The sequence below is a fragment of the Phlebotomus papatasi genome, chromosome 3 (assembly GCF_024763615.1).
Source record: "Phlebotomus papatasi isolate M1 chromosome 3, Ppap_2.1, whole genome shotgun sequence".
Classification (NCBI taxonomy): domain Eukaryota; kingdom Metazoa; phylum Arthropoda; class Insecta; order Diptera; family Psychodidae; genus Phlebotomus; species Phlebotomus papatasi.
Window position 1 is genome coordinate 15,952,851 of NC_077224.1, and position 27,452 is coordinate 15,980,302.

General features: G+C 34.7%; 3 protein-coding genes across 5 annotated transcripts in view; 2 read left to right on the top strand and 1 right to left on the bottom strand.

Moving 5' to 3' along the window:
- LOC129807838 (uncharacterized) overlaps positions 1-12,058 on the bottom strand; it is a 49,213-nt gene extending 37,155 nt beyond the window's left edge. Inside the window, exon 1 of one of the 2 annotated variants that reach the window (XM_055857389.1) lies at positions 11,791-12,058. The gene's annotated coding sequence lies outside the window, so the exon portion shown is untranslated. Of the gene's footprint in view, positions 1-6,112; positions 6,388-11,790 lie in introns of those variants that run through there. The other variant, XM_055857390.1, reaches the window with a different exon arrangement.
- A 30-nt stretch (positions 12,059-12,088) lies between these two features.
- Positions 12,089-13,620, top strand: LOC129807855 (sin3 histone deacetylase corepressor complex component SDS3). The gene is made up of 4 exons (XM_055857425.1): positions 12,089-12,319; positions 12,389-12,464; positions 12,554-13,265; positions 13,329-13,620. Exons 1-4 carry the CDS (start codon positions 12,211-12,213, stop codon positions 13,425-13,427), a joined length of 996 nt encoding a protein of 331 aa, XP_055713400.1. The 5' UTR covers positions 12,089-12,210; the 3' UTR covers positions 13,428-13,620.
- Positions 13,621-13,685: 65 nt separating this feature from the next.
- On the top strand, positions 13,686-25,831 carry LOC129807848 (histidine--tRNA ligase). Of its 2 annotated transcripts, XM_055857415.1 has the most exons (5): positions 13,870-13,934; positions 19,567-19,750; positions 19,829-20,059; positions 20,138-20,566; positions 24,988-25,831. In XM_055857415.1, exons 2-5 carry the CDS (start codon positions 19,664-19,666, stop codon positions 25,798-25,800), a joined length of 1,560 nt encoding a protein of 519 aa, XP_055713390.1. In that variant the 5' UTR covers positions 13,870-13,934; positions 19,567-19,663; the 3' UTR covers positions 25,801-25,831. The 2 variants fall into 2 exon arrangements, with proteins under 2 accessions (XP_055713389.1, XP_055713390.1); XM_055857414.1 differs by lacking the exon at positions 19,567-19,750 and having other exon boundaries at positions 13,686-13,934.
- Positions 25,832-27,452: the final 1,621 nt, after the last annotated feature.

A 27,452-nucleotide genomic window follows, 5' to 3' on the forward strand; every position in this document is an offset into this window, starting at 1 on the left:
ATTGTAACTTACTGGCAGTGGAAAGAGAATCAAAACTGAACACTATTTGGCTAATGCCCTAGACACACTTACGACTTAAGCCGAGAGACGACTTAGTGGAAAATGATGGAAGTGTAGTTTGACCATTGTTTCTAATATAATTACGCTAAGCCGTCTCTCGGCTAATCCTCAGGTCTGTCAAGGCCTTAAGGATCAAACCGAGGATCTCTCGGATGAAGGATGACAAGGCGTCCCATGCTTTGCGAAATAAACACTTTCGCATCATTACCAAAGCAAAAGCTTAAACATGTTTCTCATTCTAAATCTATAATCCTCTGAAAATTGATTTGCCCTTTCAATTCTAAGGCCGCGGCTAAATTCAATCACTAAAATCGACCTAAAAAGAAATCCTGAGTAGGAAACACAGTAAAAGTGCTAAAAACTATTTTTTTTTCTTCATCTTCTATAGCACCCAATATTCCAAATGTAATAAATTCCGACAAGTCAATTCATTTTGCAATATGCATTGTGTGAAGTGTTGAAGCTTCGTGTTAGCTTAAACTTGAAAATCACACAACAGAGAACACTTTAGTAATAACTTTTAGTAATATTTTCTTTGCTTCGTCTCACAGCAATATTACTATCAGGGAAAAAAGCGACGCAATCGCTTTTCATGTCTCAATCACATGACAATAACTCTTCTTCGAAAATCATTTTTGTTCCCCTTTTTGTCAGCATCCACCAAACAAAGCTCATTTGGAGTAGTATTACAATCGTTTGTGATTGTTGCGCGCATCGCGTGATCTTGCGCAGTTTGCGCCAAAAAAAGAGCCTCTCTCCTTACCCCTGGAAAAACTTCACACAACCGACTTTTCCATTGAGGAAAATTGCGAGGGAGACAACTCCCTCTCAAATCTCACAAGTTCATTTGCCCAAATTATTGACACATGGAAAATTTGAGTTAGTTTGCTAGGCCATCATCATACACAACCGCAACACAACATTCACTCTGATGAAGAAATACATAACCATCATCATTCCTTCTTTTCTCTTTCTCTCGTAATACTCAATTATTGAGCGATAGTCTCAAGGAAAATTGATTGCAGAGAAAATGGCATGATAACATTTTTTTCCTCCTTCACAACGCAGAGTGGTGTGGGATGTTTGTTTGCAAAATACTATACGAATATTATCAGAGAATTTGTTGACATTCTCGAGAAAAATGACTAAATAGAGATTATGGCTTATTGCGAAAAATTAAGATTTTGTTCCAAGAAGGGAGAGAAGCTGTTAGAGCTCAAAGAAAGTTTTCTTTAATTTGAAATTTAAAAATTTCGAAAATAATTCAACTCTAACATAGAAATTATATTTAATTTGGAATTGATATAGAAAATTTTAAACACGTGCAATTATACTCATAAATAATACAATTGCTTATGGATCCGGCACACCTTTTTTTAGATCAGGAAAATTTCGTGAAGTCAAAATTTGCATCTCTAAAATTTAAGCTAAAATTTACATTATTTTCCTAAATATTTTGCTTTGCATAACGTGTATCCCATTCGCAAAATTTTCAAAAGAAGAAGAATGCAAAAGAGTGAGAGAGACAAATGCAAAAAAATTAGAAAGAGATATGAATTTTGATTTCATGGATTTTTTTTTAAACTAAAAGACATATCGGAAAAATCCAAATTAAGAAAATTTTAATAATTTGAAATGAAAATTTCAAATGAATAATGCGATCAAAATTTCATTTCTTTTTTCGTCAGATGTATTATACATTTCTGTTTTACACTTTCGCATTCAATTCTAAATTCAATTTTGACTTCATGAAATTTCCCGACATTAGTCCGACCGAAAAATCACTTTTTTTATTTTTTGTTATTTCATTTTTAAATGAAAGTTAATAAATCTTTTATTAGAAAAATAAATTTTCTTCATATATTTGTAATTGTATATTCAAATGGCTTCGATACACCTTTTAAATTGGGAAAATTTCATTAAATCGAAATTAACATCGTTTTCGTTCTCAAATGTTTTGCATAAGCCTGTCTTACTCTATCGCACTCTTCTTCTTCCTTTAAACGGCAAACCAAATTTAATTTAGTTCAATCTAATTTTGAATGGGATAGAATGAGTTGGACAAGGCCTCGATCTTCCAATTATCAAATAATAGCTGTGATTTTTCAATATCTAAATCGATCAATTGCCTTTAATTCATATATTCTAAGAACCAAATTTTTAAAAGACTACTTTTTGTTAAGAAATTGAAGAAGTTTGGTCATATGGTGTTAAATCTTAGGTCCTCAGATCGTCTAATTCGAAAATTCAAAACCAGTGCTAAGTCTAGATAAGGTTACAGTAACTGGGATTGTTTTACAGACAATCTCGGAATGTTTAAAGTTTGGGAGAAAGAAGCGCGGCGTGCTACCTTCGAAATTAATTTGCTCAACGCGATTCTTGATCCCTTAGCTTATCTAGATCTGTAATGCCGGCCGGTTTCAGACCTGAGGTTTAGCCCAGTTCCCGAAAGTCTCAAATTTTAAATTTGAGTTTTATTGATTTTTATTGATTGACTTTCATTGATTTATCAGAATTAACTAGATCATTTACCCAAAATATCGCAGACTCCAAAGAAGACTATTGTAATGCCGGCTTCAGACTGGAGGTTTAGTCCAGTTCCCGAAGGTCTCAAAAATCTAAATAACAAGCAATTTTATTGATTTTTCAAAATCTAATGGAACATTTGCCATCAATATCCAATCCTAAACAACAATTTCCTAAAAGATCGTGCCTAATAAGGAATTAGAGGACTTAAGTCAGATGGATAAGCCTTAGGTCTGAAGGCGGTATAAGTCTACATACAATAGTATAAAAAGATGGTATTATTGGATGCAGAAACCTTAGATCTACATTTCCACGAAATTCTATGTTAATTCAGATATTCCCGCAAAAGTTACAAGAAAAAAAATTGAAAATCAGCGTGCGAAATTATCGAGTTTTTTGCCCTGAATTTTACTGTAAATAACTTAAAGTAGCGTTAACCATAAGATATTCTATGCGTAACTATGATAAAATAATTTCAAAAGCTGAAAATATACTAATTGCAGTAAAATTAATAAAAATATATTTTAGCTGTCAAACTTTAAAAAACCACTCTCCTGTAAAATTTACATTTTAGACTTACAATAGTCTTCTTTGGAGCCGACGATATTCAATCTTAAGTCATATTTTCCCAAAAAATCTTGACTGATAAGAAATAAGAGAAGTTAAGTCATATGACTAAGTCTTAGGTCTGAAGCCCGTATAAGTCTTGTGTCTATTACAAATTAATTGAATACAACGGAATGATTTATTGGATTTACTCAACAGAAGTAATCGAAATCGGTTTTATACAATATTGAAATTATTCAAGTTGTGACGTTCTAGCTAGAAAGTTCTGACATTTCACAAAACTTTTCATTGTCACCATAAATCATCAAAATCGGATAATTATAAGTACTGTAATGACCATTTAAAGCAGAGGTGTGCAAACCGTTGAAACCGAATTAACGTCAAAATAAGTTTGTTATAGTAGCGTTTTGACCATTGACGTACATGTTTCATTTGACGTTTGTTCGGTTTTAAACGGTTCTTGCACGCCTCTGATTTAAAGACTTAATTTTAGCGGATTTGTAGTTTAGATTAGGTAGTTTGAAGGTCAAGTATATTTTTTTAATTGAAAACCTGCCTTAAAGTCTACAACTTCGATATCATACAGATCCAAGAAGTAATTCGTACACTACAACCCATATTATTATTAATCGTATCGAGATACTTGTATCACTATGTAATCATATTGTAGCAAGAATTGTTATACGGATCCCGTACCAGAACATACTGGAGCACCTTTCATCGCTAGCCTTCAGGAATTGAGCCCAATTGCCCATTCTAAGACCGCCATGAATCTGGCATCTTCTTCGAATAACTGGTGATGACCGACTGAGGAGCCTATTCGATTGTGCCTTCGGAACAAGTCGTTGAGCACTCACAACTCCATTTAACCGAATTATAGCGATATTGTGAATGGAGGTTAGTTGCCGATATTATAGCGCCCATCAGAGTCATCACCCCTGATAACACTGAACAGGTGATTAGTAAAGATAGGGCATTCTGTAACTTTTCTATCACGTAAAAGGAGTTTCTAAAATTCCGGGATTTTCAAAACCTGGTATCCCGGGTTTTAATAATTCACTAATTCCGAATTTCGGAATTCCGAAAATGTAGGATCAATCAAGTCCTTTTTCAAGCAATGGATCAGTCCCTCAAAGACAGGGGTTACATGATCACTTATTTTCGATACTATCTACTGTCGATTCTGAGATATTAAAATGATAGCTGCACTTCTTGTAACTAATTTAGATGTTTATCAACAGTCTCATTTCTTTAACAATCTCACAATGAATGGCCCAACAGTCCGTAGAAAGTCCTTATTCACTTTGTCTAACAGATATAGATTTATCGATACTATCGATTCGATTGTGTCGAAAAGTTATCATTCCACCCCAGATCTAGCGCTCTTGCCAACTTCCCTACGAGATCCCCTACGTCCCATAGACGAACTAGTGTAGCAAGAATTGCTACGGGCCCACACCAAAACATGCTGGAGCACCCTTCATCGCTTGTCTTCGGGAGTGAGCCCCCATTGCCCATTCCAAGAGAACTACGAATCTGGCGTCCTCCTCACTTCACTGGTGAAGACCGATTGAGGAGCCGATTCGATTGTGCTTCGGAATAACTCGTCATTCACAACCCCATCTAACGGAATTATAGCGATGTCGTAACTTGAAGTTAGCCGTTGTTATAGCACCTCCCAAACTTACCACCCCAGCTGAACAGTGATTGGTACCGTTGGCTTAGAAGAGTATTCGTCAGGACGGGCTCTCTCCCTCTAACTTCTCTAGGCTCAACAGTCCTACTACACTCGGCGCAAGTGAGTCTTCTAGATTTAAATAAGTTTCAAACCCAGGGCATTTGGATCACAGAGCAAGCGCTCTTAACACTTAATCCATTTCGTGTCCTACAGTGACAGACTTTTTGTGAATGAATAGAGTCTCATCTGTAGACCGCCTAAGACTCCCTGACCTTATTGACCCACATTTCTAATTAGTAAAATACCGAGAAAACGGGAAAATTTCTGGGAAATACATTGATTTGAGAGAAACTAAACTCTCAAGAATCATGTGATATTCATGCTTTCAATGTCGCATTTCCCTGACTGTCTGACCACCATCAACTCCGGTTCTCTCTCTTTCTCTCGCTTCTCTCAGCCCAGAAAGACTCGTGGAATTTCATCAGCCGCTTAGTCATCTGGCTAGTATGTGACTAACGGAATCTGAATGGTGCTTTTTCTGTGCCATTGTTCCTCCTCATTTTTCTTATCATGCGTCTGCCCCCCGGTGGCGTCCAGTTCCTATCTCACTCTATGGCCCCAGTCACAGCCCCAACCATCTTTATCTGCCTCCCGAAAATCAATATTTAGAGAGAGTGGCACGAGTGGAAGGAGGGACTCTGCCTCTCTCTCTTCTGGTCAATCTGATCCATCTGAGGGGCTTACTTAGAGTGAAAAAGGGAACTGATAAGGGAGGCTGTTCAATTGAATGAAGATATCGGATTAAGATGGAAAGATGACCTTTGGAGGTCTCTTTGGAATTTCTCTATTTCCCATCCAACTGTTCCTCCTCTCTACATCCAAACACTCCATCGCACACATACAAATAATAGACACATATGCACACGCCCCAACACTCATTCAATCGCACACAAAAACACGGAAGAATATATCCAATTGGAGAATTATGTAAAGACTTTTTTTCTCTCTCACTTTTGCCTTGCAATTGTTTCACAATTTTTCCTTGGACACACTTTTGCAAATTTTTTTTCTTCTCTTTTCTCTCCCTCTTCACACCATCTGGCCCACACAAAAGTAGGCCGTGAAAATCACAGAGAGTTGCCCATTTTCTTGAGGGCACATAAAAACATGGCAAAAAAAAACAGAAATTGCAAGAAAAATCCAAAAGGGAAAAACGTCAAGTGACTTCCATTCATTTTTCAGCCACTAGAGCGCGCCCCCTTTGATTGAAGAAAAACCCACCTTTTTTTCCTACACTTTCACACACATCACTGATTTTTTTCCACACACGTTTTTCTCACAATTTAATCGGGAAAACATCCAATATGTGTTGTGCACCCAGCGACCAAAAGGTGCCACCTTCGTTAGTACACACAACGCGACTTTTAGAGTGGATTAATTAAATGGAAAAGAATTCTAAACTAAAAGCACTTCCATTTGTGCAAAGTGTCATCGAGTCGAGGAGAAAGTAGGACTGACGTATGAGAAAACTTCTCGCCTCAACACACTCTCACTGTTCACTGGGCAATGTGGCGCGCGCATCTGTGTGCGAGAAGTATGGAAAATTCGAGTGGAAGTGAGACGGATACAGTGGAAGTACTATCAGTTGGAAAGAGATGATAAGAGTAAAACGGTAGTGAGAGGGCGCGCTCGAATGACCCTCTCCCTTCCTCTCGCACACTCTGAACAGTAAGCTACTGATAAGATTGTTTTAGCTTACGCCAACTGTGATTTTTTGGGAGACTACTCCGAATACGATAAAATACTAAATAGGGCTTTTAGATTTATAGGGGAACCCCCTAACTTATTATAAATGGATATTATATAATTATTATACTTGGAGCCAGGGGCATTACATTTCCTATGTTTCCCATATGTTTCTAGCAAGCCGAAAAAACTTGAGTTTATTAGCTATTTTCTGTCATTGTAGAATGATTTAGCAAATAATACTAATACAAAATAAAAGAAAATGTAATAACAAAGAGGCAACCGAAAACCCCAACTTGGCAACCTACGTAGTTTTGGAGATATCTCGTGAAATGTGTACAAAAACAGGAAAAATGACAGTAAAGCCGGTCGAATTTTTCAGAGCTAATGTCACCCCCCTGCTTGGAACTATTTGAAGTCAGCTCTTGAACTCAGCTGACAGAATTTACAGCGAAAAGGTAGGGGCGACCGGAGCAGTTAGCCCTCAAATTAAGTTTTTCCTTGCGTATAATTTGTCAGAAAAATGTTTGTAACACGCTGATAAATATAAGAGATGTGTTTTCTTCAAATTAAGTAGTGGTTTCTTCAATATTCCTTTTACAGCAGGCTATAACATCCCACTGACTGTCTAATACTATGCGTGGCTAATTCTGCCCCGGTCTCCCTTATATAGAGAGAAGTCTAGAACATTTATCGCATTTATCCCTCCAAAAGGATCAGGATCTTATAATAGGGGAACACTCTTGACTTTAGATTTAGAAGTTTTGCGTGAGGGGCATGACATTTCCTATGTTTCCCATATGTTTATAGCGAGCCGAAAAAACTTTTGGGTTAATTAGCTGTTTTCTGTCATTGTAGAACGAATTAGCAAAAAATACTAATACAAGATAAAAGACAATTTAATATCGAAGAGGCAACCGAAACCCCTAAATTGGCAACTTAAACGTTATTAGAAATATCAACCCAATTTAATTTTCAAAATAAATATAATATTTTTAAATTTATCCCGATAATAAGTTGTATTACTAATCTTACTACTAACTTGTGGTTACTAATTAAAAAAAAGTTTAAATTGTAGAGAATATCAGCTAACTGTTATAAAAGTGTCAAATGAGTAATCAGGAGACTTCCTTAATCTTCTGAAATGACCCTTAAGTTTCAAAATTGAATTTCTTGTGATATTTATTCTAATTTTATTTAGTTTTATTCGTGGTTGTTTAATTTATATTAGATTTAAGGGATTTAAGTGATTTTTCGTAAAAATTGCATCGGTCTGTCAATTTTTGTTACGAAATCAGCAGCGATTTCCTGCTTATCATTCAGAACAATTAAATATTTACGTCTTACTTTAATTAAAATGAATTTTAAATACCATACCATCTACTCAAAAAATAATAAAATTATTTAGTTTTTCAAAATTCTAAAATGTGTTCTACACAGTAAAAAAATTCACAACTATTTTGGTTGGTAATTTTTGCACGAGCATTAGGGTTGTGAGATTTGTGTATCGGAAATTTTGTATATTGTATTGTTGTGTATTGTCATTTTTTGTATTTTATAAAACGGATTCTTTTCTATAATTTTGATTCTACAGAATTTTTGTTCGGTTTATGTGTATGATCTGTTAAAAGTCTATCTATTAAACAGATAAAAAAGGAAAAAAAGAACAAAAAATAAAAAAATATGAAGAGCAGGTCTGAGACTTGATCCCAGAACCTTCGCGTTGATATTCGCACGTTTTCCGGTTGCGCCACTAACTCGCTTATACTTCTCTTAAGCAAATGGCCAAGAGTTGTAACGTCAATTTTTCTAATTTACGTGATGTTTTCTCTGTTTTCTGTTATTACATAATTGTCCTTCATTTTTTACGACTGAGGCACCTTTTAAGAATCCAATGAATGATTCTAGAAGACAATTAGACAGTTAGAAATGCAAAAATGTCTAAAATCTTAGAAAAATTGCAATAGTAAAAAAAAAAGGAATTTTGACAGTTCTCACACAAATTTTCTTATACACAAATATGATTTCATTAGCATTATGTTAGTATCGTACTAGGGTAGAGTCAGCCTTTTTGGCCATGTAAGCACTTTTGGCTACCTAAAATAAAATCACATTGTAAGGCGAGTTTATTTCGAACAGGAAAATGGGTCTTATTTCGTGACTTCTAATCTAACGAATCAGAAAACCATATTTGGTTTTGTATCGACTTGATTAATTCTAAGTTATTGAAAGAAATTCTCGACAAGGTAAACAATCACTAAAAAAAACATGGAATTCTTAAGAAACTTGTTAATGTTAAGAGAAATTGTTTTGCATTACTTCATATTTTTGATGAAAATATTTGATGTTATTCAATGAAAGTCCATTTCTTAATTAACTAAATTTAATTGTGATATAATCCTTAATAAGATTTTCTAACAAATTAAATGAAAATCGGATGTGGCTAAAAGAGCTTACTTCTTTCGGCTGTGTAAGTACTTTTGGCCATTCATTTTCCCATACATTTTACACGTGGCGCACCTCGCGGATTTCAGTAAAAACAATCGTGACTTTCGACTGGTCTTTACATCAAATAGAAGATGTGCAAAAAGTCGTTTAAAATACTCTAATAATCACATAAAATTGGTGTTAAATAAGAATAGGACTTGTGCTGTGTATTTGTGAAAGTTTTCGAGAGCTACCATTTCTTCTATTATTTTATTAGAATTCTATTGGAAACAAGTGGCCAAAAGTGCTTACAAAGTGGCCAAAAGTACTCAAACATGCGTAGTTACATAAAATGCATTTTTCACTAAAATATCCAGAAAAATTTTGGGAATTCTCTTAGATTATTAGGAAGGAACGGCTTTAAGGCATATTTGTACAAAATTTCATTTTACTTAAATAAAGATTATAAATATTACAAGCACATGAAACCTTAAAGTGGCCAAAAGTACTTACTCCACCGTATCTCAAAAGAAAATTTGGATCAAAAACAAAAATAAGCAACAGAGCTTCATTAAAAAGAAATCGCCTGTGGGTATGCAAATTTTCTTGATGCATAATGCCATTTCGCGCGTTTTCTTTTCGGTCCCGAAATTGTGCATAATCCCGGGACTGAGTGTATTTACTAATAATAAAAATATTCTCAAAATCGTTCTTTAATCTCCAACTTTTTCCCAAACACACGACTTTTTTTGGCCAGAGGGTGTAGAATTTATGGACTAATTTATTAAAATATTCTACTATCATGTTAAATTTGTTAATAATGTGGTACAAACATAAAATAATACCCCTTTATATCAAAATTTTACATTTTAATTAATTTTTTCGGACTCCGATTGTCAATAGGCTTGGAAATACAGTAGACTCTCTTAACTCTTTCGCGTCGTTAGGGTCATATATGACCCGGGAAAAAAACATTTTTTTTTACTATTTCCATTAATTGAAATCTATCGGTTTGTGCACGACATGATAATAGAAGGATGTAAGATTCTTGGCTGATTTTCTCAAGACTCCAGATATTCAGGAAAAGAAAATATTTGAGATCAAAAATCACTAATTTCGAACTTTGTGAAATGACTTTTCTTTTTCAAATTTTTTTATATTAATTTATTTTTTTTTCAGCAAAAAGTTCTTTAGAAACACAAAACAGAATAACCAAAGATTCAATATTGCAAATTTTGATATAATAAACTACTCTCAATTTTCCAGAAAAGCGTGTAGAATTTTCCGGGTCATATATGACCTTATTGTCCCCAAGGGTAACAGTGTTTTCGTCCCAAACCGTTGTTTTTCTGTGTGAAATGCAGGTGGGACATCTTGCTCCTGGACATTTCATCTTATATCTGATGGATTATAACATATTTTGCAATATTTTAGAGTATTCTGCAAGTGTCTCATATTGTGCAATTGTATTGTGTGTGAATAAATATGTGGATAAGTTTATTTTTGCCAAATACCACTCAAAATATTGTGACAGTGACTGTTCAAGGGATTACCAGGAAGAAACCTTGAACACCAGGAGTACAGTGTTCATCAAGACAATTCAGTTTGCCATGGTTTTGGCCAAATTTAACTTCAAAAAAAAACTCTTAAAAAGCCCGTAATATAGTTTTTTAATATGGTATGTACACTTCTCTTGAGGACAACAGGGTCATATTTGACCCGGTTTTTTTTTTGATTTGATCATAAAGCAATAGGAAAAACTCAATTTTACATGAATTCATCTGCTGAATAAAAGTGGGACGCGAAAGAGTTAAGTTCGGGCATTTGGGACCGAAATGTCACCCGAATTAGAGAGAAATTCGGGTGTCAAATTGTTTGAAGTGCAACGATTTCTTGTTCATCTGCATGAACATATTACGTTTACATACTACTATTTATTGTAAATTTCATGAAAATCTTTTAAAAATGCAAAATCACATCATAAGACAAACCATGGCAAATTTAAGGATATTTGCTTCATTAAATAAACATATTTAAAATTGAAAAATGTCATCAAACTTTTTTAGCCGCCCGAATTAAAAAGTAGCCCGATCTTAAAAGAGCCGAATTAGCGAGAGTCTACTGTAAATAGTTGACTTTATCGAGGTTCCACTGTACTTTTTTTTTTTTTTAAATCAATAAAAATAAAAATGATTAATTATTTTCGAAATAAGGAAGATCCTAAATCCATATTACATAAACATAAACCCGATCGGAGACACTTTCTTGATATGCTACGATTGCAATAGCAGTGATTTGGAAGAAACTGTGTAAAAAAGGGCGCCAAACGATTGCACCATTGCAGCGCAAATCCACCCTCTCTTCCCCTCTCTCATTGTTTTTTTTTCCTAGCCTAAAAATAGACGATTATGGGGCACTTTTACTGCCATTGTGGGGCACCCGACGCGACACAGACGCAAAAAAGATAACCCGCAAAAGAAATCTCTTTTGTTGCCTTGAGACGTCGTCACAGAAAAAAAAACGTAAAAAAAAGAAATTGTCGCCGCTAACTGTGTTTCGGCGCACACTCTTGAGAAATCCACGCCATTGATGATGAAAAAAGTCGTGTGTATGGCGAAAAAGCGCACGAGGGATGGATTTATATCCATATTTTGTGTCAATATTATTGCATTGGAAATCCTGTTGAGAATCACGCGGTGTTCACGCACAGCTGCTTGTGGCTGTGCGTGTCTCGGGCCAGGAGATGTAAAATATCAAACAAAGAAATTAAAACATCGTTCAATAACCTTGTAGAGCCATTTTTGTTTCAGCAGCAAGAGGGGCTGGCCTTCTCTCTCTCTCGCAGCTACTATAACTTTTCACCACGACTTTTCCGCCACTTTGCACGTACAATTAACACTCACTCACCATCACTCACGATACTCCAACACACTGAGCATAATTTGGTATGTGATTAAGCACGGAAAAGGTGTGATTTTGTCCACGAAATCACGGCACGGAGATTTTTCGCGCGTCCCTCCTCCAACGTGTTGTGTCAAATTGAACGATGCCAGCGCCACGGGGTATTATGGAAACTCCTGGGTTTTTGCCGCTTGGTGCGCTGATTGTCACGGGGGAGCGTGTGTTTACATTCGCGCAGAGTGGAAAAAAAGGGTTTCTCTTTGGGGCTTTTTTTAGAGTGAAAAGTGCAATTAAAAAAGTGAAAAATGTCCTACCAGAATTCACCATACTACTCAGCAAACACCAATGAAGATTATGAGTGTGAATACGATCCAGCATACGATTTTATCGATCAGGAAAATGACAGTGAAGAAGGTGATACAATCTCTGCCACATTTCCCCAATTTTCCACCAATTTGGGCCATTTTTCACCCAATTTTCTAGACACTGAGGAAGCCAGTGAGACAGATCTGGCACCCCATCAGCGAAATCATGATGAACCTGTGGAAATAAAGGAGCAGTAAGTCAGTTTTTACTCATCCGGGAGTGTTGCTTCGAGAGATGAAGCTTCCGAAAAGCCTAATTTTTGGGCGTTTTTTATCCTTGCAGGATGTACCAGGATAAATTGGCGAATCTCAAGAAGCAATTGGAGGAATTGAAAAATGGTTCACATCCTGAACTCGTGCGTAGGGTGAAAAAACTTGAGTATCAGTACAAAGAACGATTGAGACTCAATGAAATCTATCGGGATTACCTGGTGGAATGCGTAGAGAGGGATTATATCCTGGAGAAGAAGGCAGCTGTGAAGGAATTTGAGGAGAAAAAGACAGATTTGAAGGAGAATCTGTTGACGGATTTTGAGGACAGGCGAAAAATGATTGAATCCGAACACAATAGCATGGAATTGACCAGTGATTCAATGGAAGTGAAACCCACGGTTACCAGGAAGCTCAGAAGGCGTCCAAATGAGCCAATTCCTGTCGTCGAGAAGCGTCGAAAGCCAACAAATGGTCAACTTGTGCTGTTGCTCGACGAGAAGGACGTGGAGAATGATTTGAAGCTGATCAGTCGTGGAAAGGCAATGACACCCATGAGACCACCATCTTTGCCCAATAATGGCATTCCCACGAGTCCTGCTTCATCCTCATCGTCCTCCATTCCCGCGTCGCATCACGAAAGTCCGCCAATTGTCGAGGCAAAAATCGAAGATGGGAAACTCCTGTACGAACGCCGATGGTTCCATCGGGGTCAACCGGTCTTTGTCGAGGGCAAGGACTTCCACAGATTCCCAGCAACAATTTCAGCCATTGGAAATGACACGGTAAGTTTCAGCAGCAACAAGAACTTCTCCACAGAGAATCCTTCATTTCCCGCTGTCTTCCAGATCTGCGTGAAGAAACTCACAGATGCTGGGAGTAAATTCAAGATCAACACATCCCATCTGAGTCAGGGAAAGGTGTCCATCAAACGGAGGGCCAATTAATTGGCAATTTTCCCCTCGAAAACCCTCTTTTTCTCATTTCCTGCAAAGTTTTTTTTGCATCTGGCATTTCAACCCTGAGCTAGGTTCGCTAGGTTAGTACAATCCCCAATTTGGGGTTAAAATGTATTATGAAGAATGCAAAAATTAAAGTTTTAGGGAAGAAAAGCCCCTCAATCTTCCCGAAAGAAAGAAATTTCCTCTTCCCGGACATTTTGCGCGGGAATTTTTCAATCTGCAGCAAACTTCACGCTACTTCACTCCCCCTACAACTGTCAAAAATTTGACGTGCCGTTCAGTGTGCGTGTCAAGCAGTAAGGAAAAAGCACATTTTCTCGAGGCCAATTTCACGTGAAAGAGCCACTTTTCACCTGTGCCAGTGCTCTGTGGACATTCAGATACTTGCCCGGATAGATAATGAGTGACAATCGTGAGAAGATTCTCGAAGAAATCAAAGTTCAAGGAGACATTGTCCGAAAGTTCAAGGCAGCAAAGGAGCCTAAGGAAAAGGTAAGAAAACTGACCAATTATTTCTCTCCCAACCAATTGGTCACTTGGGACATTCCCAAAGGCCCCATGACTGCAAAAAGACCCAAAAAACCAAGTAATTTGAGACAAAAAAGCCCATGGAAAATCACCTTGATTGGTAAAAAAAAGAGGCATTGCACATGGCGAATGGACCAGCAGCTGGTGGAACCATTCATATTGCTCAACATTTTTGTTACCTTTCTCACTTGCGATTTCAATAGATTCCCCCGGATCCCCCCGTATAACTAGCAATTCAACTTCTTAACCAATCCATTCAACGCTCTGCACGTACACTTTCACGTTCTCGTACACCGGGGCCCAGAGAGCTCCAATTAGTTTTCCGTCCAATGCCACTTGAATCTCTTTCGACGGAGACTTTCTATTGCAGGGCTCTATTCTTCAGCAGAGTTTCCCTTTATTCAGGAATTTACTGCATTTTGTTCGTTAAATCGCTACTGTGATTCACAGTCTTAGAAATCGGCCTGAGAAATGCACAGAGAAAAGTTTACGTTTTTATCAGCAAAGGGGCTTGTTCTCCCAAAGATTACGGGATTTTCTACCCTTGAAAGATTACGGGTAATCTATGAAAATAAGTCCTAATGGATCCGGCACACCTTTGTTTTGAAACACTTCTTCCTATTTGTAAAATCATTAAATCATTTAATTCTTAGTTCCTATTTATATTTACTATTTATATTTTACCTACACTTCTTAAATATTGTATAATTAGGTCACTGAAATGTAATAAAAATTGTATGAACCGCTCGGATTCAGCGGAATTGTCTTGGAACTGTCATACAATAAACCACAGTGAATACTTCAAAGTATTTTAATTTGTGTGTCCACAACACCTTTTAGATTAGGAAAATTTCAGAAAGTCAAAATTCGCATCCCTTTCTTTCTTAAACGCTTTGCATATGTCTATCTTACTCTTTCGCAATCTTCTTTTTCTTCTTTTGAACATCACACTAAATTAAATTTGGTTCAGTCCAATTTTGAGACCGAAAGAGTGACATAGACTAATGTAAATCTTTTGAGAAAAAAGGGACGCGAATTTTGGAAATTATATCGAGCTAAAAGGTGTGCCGAATGCATAAATTCCCGTTAAATATTTTCAATAAAAAAATGTTTTAATTGAATAGAGTTATTAAATTGAAAAAAAAACTTTCAAAAATCTACATAAAATATTTCGTCGGAAAAAATAACTAAAATTGAAATTCCAAGGAATAAACTATATTAAAACAAACTAAATAACAAAGATTTGAAAGAATTTGAAATATCATTGAAAATAATTAAAATATTTTTATTAAATCAAAATTTCCTTCCCCAATTGGAATTGTATATCTTGCTATTTCAAATTCAAATCTAAATTGAATTGGTCTGATACTTGCATGAAGAAGAAGAGTACTACAGAATGGGATAGACTTATGTAATATATTTGAGAAAGAAAAGGATAGTAATTTAGATTTAACAAAATTTCTACCAAATTGAGAGACAAAATGAATTGTCTTGTTAAAAGTTGTTGAATGACAGCCCTTTGACAGCTGCAAAACAAATTCAAAAAATCGAGATTATGGGGAAAAGATTTTTTTCTAAATACAAATTTATGATCTTAAATGACTAACTCACTCGTTTCTTGTAGGAAAATTAAATTTCAGTAACACTTTTAAATGAATTTCTGAGTGACAAAACTTGACAGATTGAAATATGAAAACTGACAGACGAATTTCACTGAAGTGAATTAAAATTGAAATTCATTATAAATTGAAAAGGTTATGCGAGCGCTGCGAGCGCCAAAAAAATCTTAGATGTAAATTTTTTTTTTCAAATTCACATCTTCGATTTTGAGATAAAGCTTTAAGAAATTAATATTTACATAAATCCTTATCAACTAACTAATCGATAAATGTGATCGACATTCTAAACATGAAATAAAAGAAGAATGGTTTTGTGTAGAATTTCTCCAAACAATTAAAAATTAATGGTGCTGGCATAACTTTTCAATTAAGTGAAATTCAATCGATTGAAATTTTACCTCTTATTCTTTCAAACTGAAATCAGATATAGCTGTACCTTTTTGTCAAATGAAAATTGAAATTTATAGCTCCGACACAACTTTTAGATCAGGAAAATTTCATAAAATCGAGATTCACATCTCTTTCTTTCTTAAAAGTTAAGCATATGTCTATTCTACTCTTTTGAACTCTTCTTCTTCTTCTTTTGAACATCACACCAAATTAAATTTAGTTCAGTCCAATTTGGACACGAAAGGGTAGGATAGACTTATGCAAATCTTTTGAGTAAGAAAGGGACGCGAATTTTGATTTCATGAAATTTTACCGATCTAAAAGTTGTGCCGGAGGCATTAAATTTCAATTTTCTTTTGACAGAAAGGGACAGCCATATTTGATTTCTGTTTGAAAGAGTAAGAAGTAAAATTTCAATCGATTGAATTTTACTCAATTGAAAAGGTGTACCAGCGTCAAAAGGGCCATAAGTATATCGGAATGTAAATGTCCAACTTCTTTAAATTATAAACCGACCACAATATTTATTTTTTTTTAGTAATATTATTTTCAATTTTAAGATAAATCTTTATGACTCCTGGTGCCTCTGTCACACGTTTTATACAAGGAAATTTTCGTGAAATCTAAATTTCCAGCCCTTCCTACATGTTGAACATGTCAATCCCACGCTTTCGTATTCTTCTTCTTCTTTTGAACATCATAACAAAATTCAATTTGGATTTGTGTGCGAATAAAAGAAATAGAAATTTTGATTTGATAGAATTTTCCAGATGCAAAAAGGTATATTGGAGGTAAGGTAGAAAAGTTTAAAATCTGACTCACATTCTCTGATGAAGATTTTTAGGTTTAGATATTTCGATTTTTAAGCCTCCGGCACACCTTTTAGATCGGTAAAATTTCATGAAAACAAAATTCAGGTTTCTTTCCCGAAAGATTTTCATAGGTCTATCCCACTCTTTCAGTATCGAAATTGGACTGAACTAAATTTAATTTGTTGTGAAATTCAAAAAAAGAAGAAGAGTGAGAGGGAGTGGGACAGATATATGCAAGACTTTTGAGAAAGAATGAAATGTAAATTTCGATTTCATGAAATTTTACTGATATTAGGGTAAGTGTGCTAAATTTCGGCATAGTTGCATGCAAACGCCAAAGTCTCAAGTTTGCAATATAATATTTTTAATACAAATTGATGTTTTTATTCCTTCTTCTTAGGGTGTGTTGCTTGGAACCTTGTAGATAGCTTATCGTCTTTTTTTTACTCTAAAATCATTCTTAATACATTTTAGAATGAATAAAAATGTAGATTTAGCTTTAGTACCCTATTTTGGCTACCTTCATTCTCATAGCTTTTTTGCCCTCGGGAATTCTTCCAGTGCCTTATTCAGATCATCTCGTTTGACGAAGCTACATTTTTTGTTATTTGTTTGCATTGTATAATCTCTAGATGCAAAAACTAAAAATTCATGAAAATTCGAGGAACTAAAAAGGTGGCCGGAATTGCAAACTGGCCAGAATTTGGTACACTTACCGTAAAGGTGTGCCAGAGCCATTAAAAAAAAAAATTTAATAGCAGGATTTGAACCTTAATTTTCAAGTATTCAAAGACTATGTAGAGAATCTTCTACAATTTAGCATCAATTAGCAAAGTTGTGAAAGAAATTGAATGGGAACGAAATTTACGTATCGGTAATAAAAATTCTGAAGAATAAATTCAAATTTTGAATACTGGGAATTCTTAAATTAATTGTAAAGAAACATGATTAAAATCTTTTCTTAGTGTGTTTAATTTTCAAAAAAAAACATCTAGTAATAAAATTAAATTCTATAATTTGCTATCGTCGGTTGCGTCTACCTCTGTCGTCGCTGCATTTGTTTTATATCTGCATTCGGAACAAGCTACGATACAGACGTCCCCTCTTGCGTGAAATGCTGACACAAAAGAAATGCAGATACGACAGAAGTAGACGCAACCGACGATATATCTTCGAATAAATGACTTTCTTAGAAGTGTTTGTATAGGATTATAACCCAAAGACATCGGAAAGGTTATTTTTACTTATAGTTTATTTTCTGTGAAAATAAAATGATATGTTTGTGATACTAACCTTGACATTTCAAAAAAATATTATTTAATTATTTAAATAATGATTTTATACGCCTTTAACTTTAATTGACGTCAAGAAATATTCTTTAAATTTCAATTATTTTGTATTAAATTTTTAGTGGAATACTAAGAATCCGTAACATTTTTTCTAATAAATAAAATAAATAGTAAAAATCATAACTAATCATTTAACTCTTTCGCGTCATTAGGGTCATATATGACCCGGGGAAAAAACAATTTTTTTTGACTATTTGCATTAATTGAAATCTATCGGATTGTGCACGACATCATAATAGAAGGATGTAAGATTCTTGGCTAATTTTCTCAAGACTCCAGATATTCAGGAAAAGAAAATATTTGAGATCAAAAATCACTAATTTCGAACTTTGTGAAATGACTTTTCTTTTTCAAAATTTTTTATATTAATTTAGTTTTTTCAGCAAAAAGTTCTTTTGAAACACAAAATAGAATATCCAAAGATTGTATATTGCATATTTTGATATAATAAACTACTCTCAATTTTCCAGAAAAGCGTGTAGAATTTTCCGGGTCATATATGACCCTGTGGTCGCCAAGGGTAACAGTGTTTTCGTCCCAAAGCTATAGCGAAATGTAGTTGGGACATTGTTTTTCTTTGTGAAATGCAGGTGGGACATCTTGCTCCTGGACATTTCATCTTATATCTGATGAATTATAACATATTTTGCAATATTTTTGAGTATTCTGCAAGCGTCTCATATTGTGCAATTGTATTGTGAGTGAATAAATATGTGGATAAGTTTATTTTTGCGAAATACCACTCAAAATATTGTGACAGTGACTGTTCAAGGGATTACCATGAAGATTCCTTGAACACCAGGAGTACAGTGTTCATCAAAGCAATCCAGTTTGCCATGGTTTTCGCCAAATTAGTAACTTCAAGCAAAAAAAACTCTTAAAAAGCCCGTGATATATATTTTGAAAATGGTATGTACACTTCCCTTGAGGACAATAGGGTCATATATGACCCGGGGTTTTTCCGAGTTTTCACGCAATGGAAATTTTTTTTCCTCTCTGAACTATTATATTTAATCATAAAGCATTAGGAAAAACTCAATTTTACATGAATTCATCTGCTGAATAAAAGTGGGACGCGAAAGAGTTAAAGTCAGTAAGATTTCAAATTCGAATTTCATTTTTTTTTATAAACGCCTAAAAAATCTATGAACCTTTTTTAATTAGTTTTTTTTTCTAAAATAAAAAAAAATATCCTCAGGATTCGAACCCGAAATTTTTAAAATTGAAAAACATTTTTCAATCGCGTCTAAAAAATGTAATAAAAATATCGCTGTCTCTTTCATTGTTTACCTCCCAATGTAAACAATTCTGTTTAGTGTAGAAAATGCCTCCAACCTTTGTCACTGCCCCAAAATTCCCATGTTTTTATTTTTTCCTACTAAATTCTTCTCTCTCTTTTTCTCCACGCTTTTATTTACTACTTCAGTCCAAATTTTACATCATCACAGAGAGATTAGCAATTATTCATTAACCAATTTATACAAAGAAAAAAAAAGAGTTAGAAAAGCGAAAAAAAAAGAGAAATGTTGGGAGTTTTGAGAATGATTCAGAAGAAGAGACACATTCGGGCATTCTGCACTTCGGTTGTTGGGCGATCAATTGAGAATCAGGTTAGGGAGACGAAGAGTCTGGGTTATTCTGAGATTCTGCTGAGATGGGATTTTTTTTTGGTTTGTCTGTGTTTGCAGATCGATGTGGAAGTGGCAAAGTTGTTGGCGTTGAAGGCAAAAGTTGCCGAAGATGAAGCGGAAGCTTCAGTTGGAGGTGGAGGGCAGAAGTTTCTGCTGAAGACGCCCAAGGGTACCAGGGATTACAATCCGCAGCAAATGGCTCTCAGACAAGGTGTCCTGGATAAGATTGTTACAGTATTCAGGAAGCACGGTGCTGAGAGTATTGACACGCCGGTTTTTGAGCGAAAAGTAAGGGAGACCTTGTGAATTTAATCTTCCGAAAAAAAGGGAAGATCATTCACAAAATCCAAATGAATTTGCTTACAGGAAGTCCTAACGGGGAAATATGGGGAGGATTCAAAGTTGATCTACGATCTCAAAGATCAGGGAGGTGAAATTCTTTCTCTGCGCTACGATTTGACCGTTCCGCTGGCACGGTATCTGGCCATGAGTAAGATCTCCTCCATCAAGCGCTATCACATCGCCAAAGTGTACCGGAGGGACAATCCTGCCATGACACGGGGGCGCTACAGGGAGTTCTATCAGTGTGATTTTGACATTGCCGGCACCTACGATGCAATGATTCCGGACGCAGAATGCGTCAAAGTTGTCTCAGAGATCCTCAGTGGACTCGATATTGGTGACTACGTGATCAAGCTGAACCACCGAATGCTCCTGGATGGCATGTTTGAGGCGTGTGGCGTGCCAGCTGATAAATTCCGCTCTATTTGCTCAGCCGTCGACAAATTGGACAAGGTGAGCAGCTTATTACTGTATTTCTTCCGCCTTTCTTTTTTTTTTCTTTCAATTTCTTGGCAATTTCTCAAATATTTCTGCATTAAATCTTTTTTTTATTAATAATTTTATTGTTCTTTTGAAAAAAATTAAACTTTCCAAATTTATTGCGATTATTGTTGGAATGGGCTTGCAAACAAAATGTTGCATTGACGGAAAAGTGTCTTGGATAAAATAGGAAATGGTGTGGTGTCCTTGATAATTGATATTGTCCATGATAAAATTTTGGCTTTTAGCAAAAAAAGGCAGCATTGAATAGGCAATATCGGGTTTCATGTCAAATCTAGGATATTTTTTGTAGTAGCCTGGGGTCACATGATTAATTAAAATTAATATTTCCGGAATGTTATTTTAACATTTTCGGATTTCTCTCAGTGTCGTAACTAACAATTTTTAAGTGTAAAAATATATCAACATTTTTAATGTTAATTTTACACCTTTTCAAGTGTAAAATTAACATGAAAAAGGGTAACTTTAACCCCTAATACACATAAAAAGCATAATATTTACACCGATTTCGGATCAATACTGCAGGGTAAAATTAACATTTCCGGAATGTTATTTTAACTTTTTCGGATTTCTCTCGGTGTAGGTATCGAGGTGTGCGTCTCGGCTTTTAATAAAATATTCAGTAGGGGAAAGTGGGGCACCTTTGAAACTGGGGCACCTTTGAAATTGGGATTTTTCACCTATTTTTAAATAAAATTGAGCCTTATTGTGATATAATTTAGATTCTCAATCTGTTTGTGCATCTAAATTATATCACAATAAGGCTCAATTTTATTTAAAAATAGGTGAAAAATCCCAATTTCAAAGGTGCCCCAGTTTCAAAGGTGCCCCACTTCCCCCTATAGCTGGAAATGTTTGTTTTTTTCATTTTATTAATCTTTAGCAATTGTTTTTACATTTTCTTAAGAGTTGTAGGGCAATAGACACTGCATTTTTCTAAGAGTTTGGTAGAATTGAACCAAAATCAGTTAATAAAACATTCCAAAATAGCAATTAACAGACTGTATTTGAGCAATTTAGAGGATTCTTTAGGTCAATTTTATTTTTTTTAAGCGTCCCAGGCTTTGCAAAGTGCTCGAACTCGTGACTTAGACTATACCTCAAAAGTACCGATTTAAAACGATTCGTATTCATAAATCACCTTAAAGATTCCTCAAAATAGTTTGAAGAGTAATGGAATTGGTTTTTGGACGAAAATTGCTTACCGGTTCATAATCGGTTCATTAGCGGTTTAAAACCATTTTGAACCGAATTATAAATCATTCAAAACATTTTCAAAAATGCATCTCAGGAGCAATATTATTGAATTTCGAAAAAATTAGTTATCGGTTATGAAAAGGTTCAAAATCGGTTTAGATTTATCGGAAATTCCAAAACCTTTCTAACGAACTATTCCCTTGATAAATGTACTCTCTAGAGCCTTTTTAACTTTGCTCATTCAAAAAGTTATTTAATTCTTTAAATATAATGAAGCCTTGTAAAATTTATTTTTAAAAATATTTGTTTTGATAATTTATTACTTTTTTAAAATTTTATTGCTTTTAAAATTGAATGACATACGATAATTGAGACGGTTAGGGCAAAAGAGGGCCTTTCGTATCGCATTTCCTAATTAAAATAGTCCACTTTGCTCTAAAAAATTCATAAAATAAATATTTTCGATTTTTATTTAGGTTTAAAATTTACCGATAGTGAGACTGGGGCAGAACGAGCGAGCAAATGAATGCATTTTGCAAAAAACGTATTTGAATGCGATTAATCAATATTTCAATAAATAGGGAGGGGAATAATATCCTTTTTAAGAAAAACTATAAGACCGATAAGACCGCATTCACTGTCTAATTCTACCCCTGAATAATTCTGCTCCGATCTCCCCTATATCTCGTCAAATATGGCAATTTATTCGGTGACAGGCAAAATTCCGGAAATGTCAAAATTCTGAATGGGTCAAAATATTTTGGCTTTTTGGAATTTTGATCTGAAAGCTGATAGTCAAAATTCTGAATAGATCAGTTGAAATCCTGGAGAGCAAGAATCCCGAATGGATCCAAAAAATCCCGAAGAGTCAAAATTCCGAAGGGGCCAAAATCCTTTTGGTTTTTCGGAATTTTGATGCATTCCGAATTTTGGGTCTTCGAGATTTCATCGATCCATTCAATATTTCGACATGCAGAAATCTGTCTTTCAGGAGTTTAAGTATAGCCCCAATAAGTCAAAATCCAAAAGAGACAAAAGGACTTTGACCAAAAGAGTTGGACCGTTTCAGTATTTTGGCTTTTTGGATTTCAGAATTTTGACCGGGACCCCTATAATTCCATTATTAAAATTAAAACTCATTCATTTGATTTTTTTTGTATTTTTTAATTTTTTATTTCACTTTTAAAAATCACTAAGTGTTTTTTTTTTGTATTTTTAAAATTGGTTACTTTACTGGACAAGAGTTTTCCGCTGATTTATTCAAATCGGTTCCGGAATATGATCAGTGTCATTAAAAAATATATAAATAATTTTCTGATAGCCTTTTTCGTCAATTATTTAAATAAATATCTCTTATTAGATTTTTTTAGAGTCTTCTGATATAAAGATTGTTATGTAGAGTACAATTAGTTAATTTGAAATCCGAGCTAAATTGAAATATTGAGGTCTTCTAACTGATTCAGATTACCAAAGAGAAAAAGAAAACCAGGAAGAAGCACAAGCCCTATTTTCAAGAGTATTTCTTTGTGCTTTTTCATTTGCCAATTTAAAACACTTAGGAAATATCAAAGTTCAATTTTGGATTTTGTTCACAATTACCCCTTAGTACCCTATACTTAGAAAAAGAATTTAATCTTGATGGTCTGATACTTCATCGTTGACCCGGGATCTAGAAGGCCCGTAATACTTCTGGAAACTGTCAAGATTAGTGTGAAATATCACTGAAACCTTTGAGTTGATTTGAATTAACAAAAAATCGGCAATTGGCAAAATTGTGCCGATTTGAAGCTAAGAATTGCTAAGAGTTGATTTGAATTAACATGTTATTAATTAATTAATTAATTAATTTAATTATAATAATTTAATAATATTATATTAATTAATATTAATAATAATAGTATTAATAATAAAAATTAATAATAATTTAATAAATAAATTAATTAAAAAAATTAAAAAAAAATCGGCATGATTTTAGCGAAGAATCGGCAGATTTAAATGTTCTTATGAAGTATAGCGTTCATTTAAACTCGTCTAACATCACAATTTCAGTGGTAAAGTTTAGTGTACTGTACTGGAAACACTAATCTTCTAGATTTACTCGGGAAATCGCCACGAAATCGACAAAATTCATGCGAAATCGGCAAATCGGCACAATTTTCCGATTTACCGTGAATCGTAAGCGGCACAGTTATCTACTCCTTGTTAGTTACTCCCCTGTAACTCTTAAGCCAAAAAGGATAAAGCTAATCCATAGGCAAGTCTTAATCTGACGGCTGTAAAAATCAAGATGGCGAACTTACAGAATTTTTTTTCCTTTTTTGATAAATTTTTATCGCTTTCGTGTTAAATGAGTCATCTGATTCAAACAAATGTATTGTCGTTGGAAAGGCCTTGAAGGTCTCTACAGTCTACATTATTTTCATAAAATTATCGAACTTAAAATTTTAAATTGTGCAAGTTTTTTTTTAAATTAATCTCAAAACTCTTGGAAATGTGTAAAAATAAAACGTGTACAAGAAAAATATAAAATTAGATAATTATGAAAATGATGTTAAACTTTGAGACCTCTACACATTGGGAGCAATTTTCGTCAAAAATTGCATATTTGAAGGTATTCCTCAGCACTGCTTTAAGTGGAAACGTCAAAAATGCAATTTTTGATGAAAATTGCTCCCAATGTGTAGAAGCCTGTAGAGGATTTCAAGGCCTTTCCAACGACACCAAATTCGTTGCAATAAGATTTCTCACTTAGCAGAAAATGATAAAAATTAATCAAAAACTAAAAAATGATCTTCAAGTCCGCCATTTTGATTTGAACAGTCTTCAGCATTCATTTTACTTGACGCAAATTATCTTGATTTTAATTTTAATCTCGTTTTTAGAATGCAACATTGAATATTTGTTTTCCATTGCACAATTTTTTTTGTCACATTTTGCTGCCATCTAATCTTTCTAAAAGTTGCAAAGAATTTCCACTGAGGCGATAAAAACGATCCCTGACTTAGAAATTTCATCGAACGTCGGCACTTTTGGTGTGCGCCTGATAAAACAAAAAGCCAAAGGCGCAGAAAAGTTGAGAAATTGCCAATGTGGCTGTTTTTTTGTTGTTGTTATTCAGCTGGAATTGCTGGAGCGTAGTTGTGAGTGTTTTCTTTTGTCATTTTTTGCCTTTGTAGTCGCCATGGGCGGAAGTGAAGCGCGAAATGATGGAGGAGAAGGGTCTGGATGAGAGTACAGCCGATCAAATTGGGGAATATGTTCAGCTGGCTGGTGGATTGGAGTTGGTGGAGAAGTTGGAGAAGGATCCGAAGTTGACAGCTGCAAAATCTGCAGTTTCTGGCCTGGAGCAGATGAAGAAGTTGCTGAAGTACTGTGAAGTTCTGGGTCTGACCAATGAGATCAGGTTCGATTTGAGCCTGGCCAGAGGATTGGACTACTACACGGGAGTGATCTATGAGGCAGTGTTGACGGCAATGCCGGAAATGGTGAATGGGGGCGAAGTGGAACCCGTGACACTGGGATCAGTGGCCGGTGGGGGCAGGTATGACAATCTCGTGGGGATGTTTGATCCCAAGGGGAAGCAGGTGCCCTGTGTGGGCGTTTCAATTGGAGTTGAGAGGATTTTCTCACTGTTGGAAGCCAAGCAGGCGGCTGAAGGGATCAAGATCCGGACGACGGATGTGGAAGTGTTTGTAGCCAGTGCTCACAAGGGATTGCACGAGCAACGCCTGAAAATCATCACGGAACTTTGGGATGGTGGAATAAAAGCTGAACATTCCTACAAGGAGAATCCCAAGTTGCTGGTGCAGTTGCAGCACTGTGAAGAGGCAGGAATACCATTTGCTCTGATTCTCGGGGATTCAGAGCTGAAACGGGGCGTAGTGAAGTTGCGTGAAGTGACATCGAGGAAGGAGGAGGAGATCTCAAGGGAAAATATCGCCGAAGAACTCAGCAGGAGGCTTTCGCTCCTCCGAAATGGGGATTTTTAAGCAAAGAAAAAAACAAAGGGATTCAGCGAAATCATTCTTGAGGCTCATTTTTTTCCTCAAAAGCTTCATTGCATTTTCTTTTTCAATCACAAAACTCAAATTGGTTGTCACACAGCTTCTCATTCTTATCCCTCCTTCGACAAAAAAATGGTTACCTCAAGGTGAGTGAGATAAAAAACGAACTAGGAGAAACTAGCAAGGTGAGATGAAAAATTCTCAAAAAGAACATTTTGAAAATTATTGGGTGGTATTTCACAAAAAGCCAAAAATGATCAGCATATTTTTTTGCTAAAATTATTTAAATACTCTTTAAAATTTTCAATTTTTTTTATTGAATTCACAATGTTTTAAGGATCAAATATCGAGAGAAAAAAATAAAATACCACGATTATCAAGGATAATGGGAGTAACACGATTATCCTAGTAACATTTCCTACAATTATTACAGAGAAATTCAATCGAAAGATGAATTTTACAACGATTATCCTAAAGAGCTCATTTTTCAGCCGAAAATTGAATTTTACAATGGTTATCCTTTGAAAATTGTTAAAATAGTAAAAACGAGACGAAATTCTCTAGTTCAATTCCAAAAACTTCTGCGGTAATCTTTGTAATATCCATAAAAAAATTACACGATAATCGTTGTAAAATGCAACTTTGGGAATTTGTTGCTATGATAATCGTTGTAAATAATATTAAGATAATCGTGTTACTTCCGATTCAAGTGATAATTGTAGTAATTTGTTCAACATTGAATGATTACTATGATTATCGTTTTATTTTTGAGAATTAAAGGATTTAAATTTCCCTCGATCAATTAAAAAAATAATACCAAGATAATCGTTGTAAAATGCAACTTTTGGTTCAAAAAGAAATATGAACTTTTTGCCACGATAATCGTTGTAAATATTACAATTATAATCGTGTTACTTCTAATACGAGTGATAATCGTAGTAATGTGTTCAACATTGAATGATTACTACGATTATCGTTTTATTTTTGAGAATTGAAGGATTTGAATTTCCCTCGATCAATTAAAAAAAAATAATACCACGATAATCGTTGTTAAATGCAACTTCAGGCTGAAAAAGAAATATGAACTTTTTGCAACAATAATCGTGTTACAGAATGTTATTCTAACTTTTTCGGATTTCTCTCAGTGTTCAGCCAAAGATCAGTAAGATTAGGCCAGGAAAATCAATACAGAAGAAACATTGTGAATTCTCTAAAAAAAAAACATAAAAAATACAAATTTTCCAAGAAGAAAATTAATAAATGAGATATAACTAAAATGCCTAAAATGCTTTTGAAATTGTTGTGGAGAATCAGAAGAATATTGAGCAATAAGCTTTATCAAAGCTAAAAATATCAGGTTATAAACAAATTTAGTGTGAAGCAACAATATTTTTTTTTGAAAAGGATATTTTTGATGTTTCTCGACAAAGAAAAAAAATCATACGCATTTATGAATGAGGAAAATTATTCAGAACACAGGACATAACCTAAAAAAAATAGAGGAGATTACTTAGAGCGGCCAAAACGCTGAATTTCGGTTTAGAAGCAATTCTTGGATTGCATTTATACTATTTTTTTGACAATAAAAAGTAAGTTCTCAATGTGAAATGAGGTTAGATTTAACCTTAAAAAAAAAA

Coding starts and splice junctions, on each gene's coding strand:
- LOC129807855 (XM_055857425.1), top strand. CDS start 12,211: ATGTCCTACCAGAATTCACCATACTACTCAGCAAACACCAATGAAGAT. Junction 12,320..12,388: donor GGAAAATGACAGTGAAGAAG/GTGATACAATCT, acceptor CCAATTTTCTAG/ACACTGAGGAAGCCAGTGAG. Junction 13,266..13,328: donor CAGCCATTGGAAATGACACG/GTAAGTTTCAGC, acceptor GCTGTCTTCCAG/ATCTGCGTGAAGAAACTCAC.
- LOC129807848 (XM_055857414.1), top strand. CDS start 13,842: ATGAGTGACAATCGTGAGAAGATTCTCGAAGAAATCAAAGTTCAAGGA. Junction 13,935..19,828: donor CAAAGGAGCCTAAGGAAAAG/GTAAGAAAACTG, acceptor CTGTGTTTGCAG/ATCGATGTGGAAGTGGCAAA. Junction 20,567..24,987: donor CCGTCGACAAATTGGACAAG/GTGAGCAGCTTA, acceptor TTGCCTTTGTAG/TCGCCATGGGCGGAAGTGAA.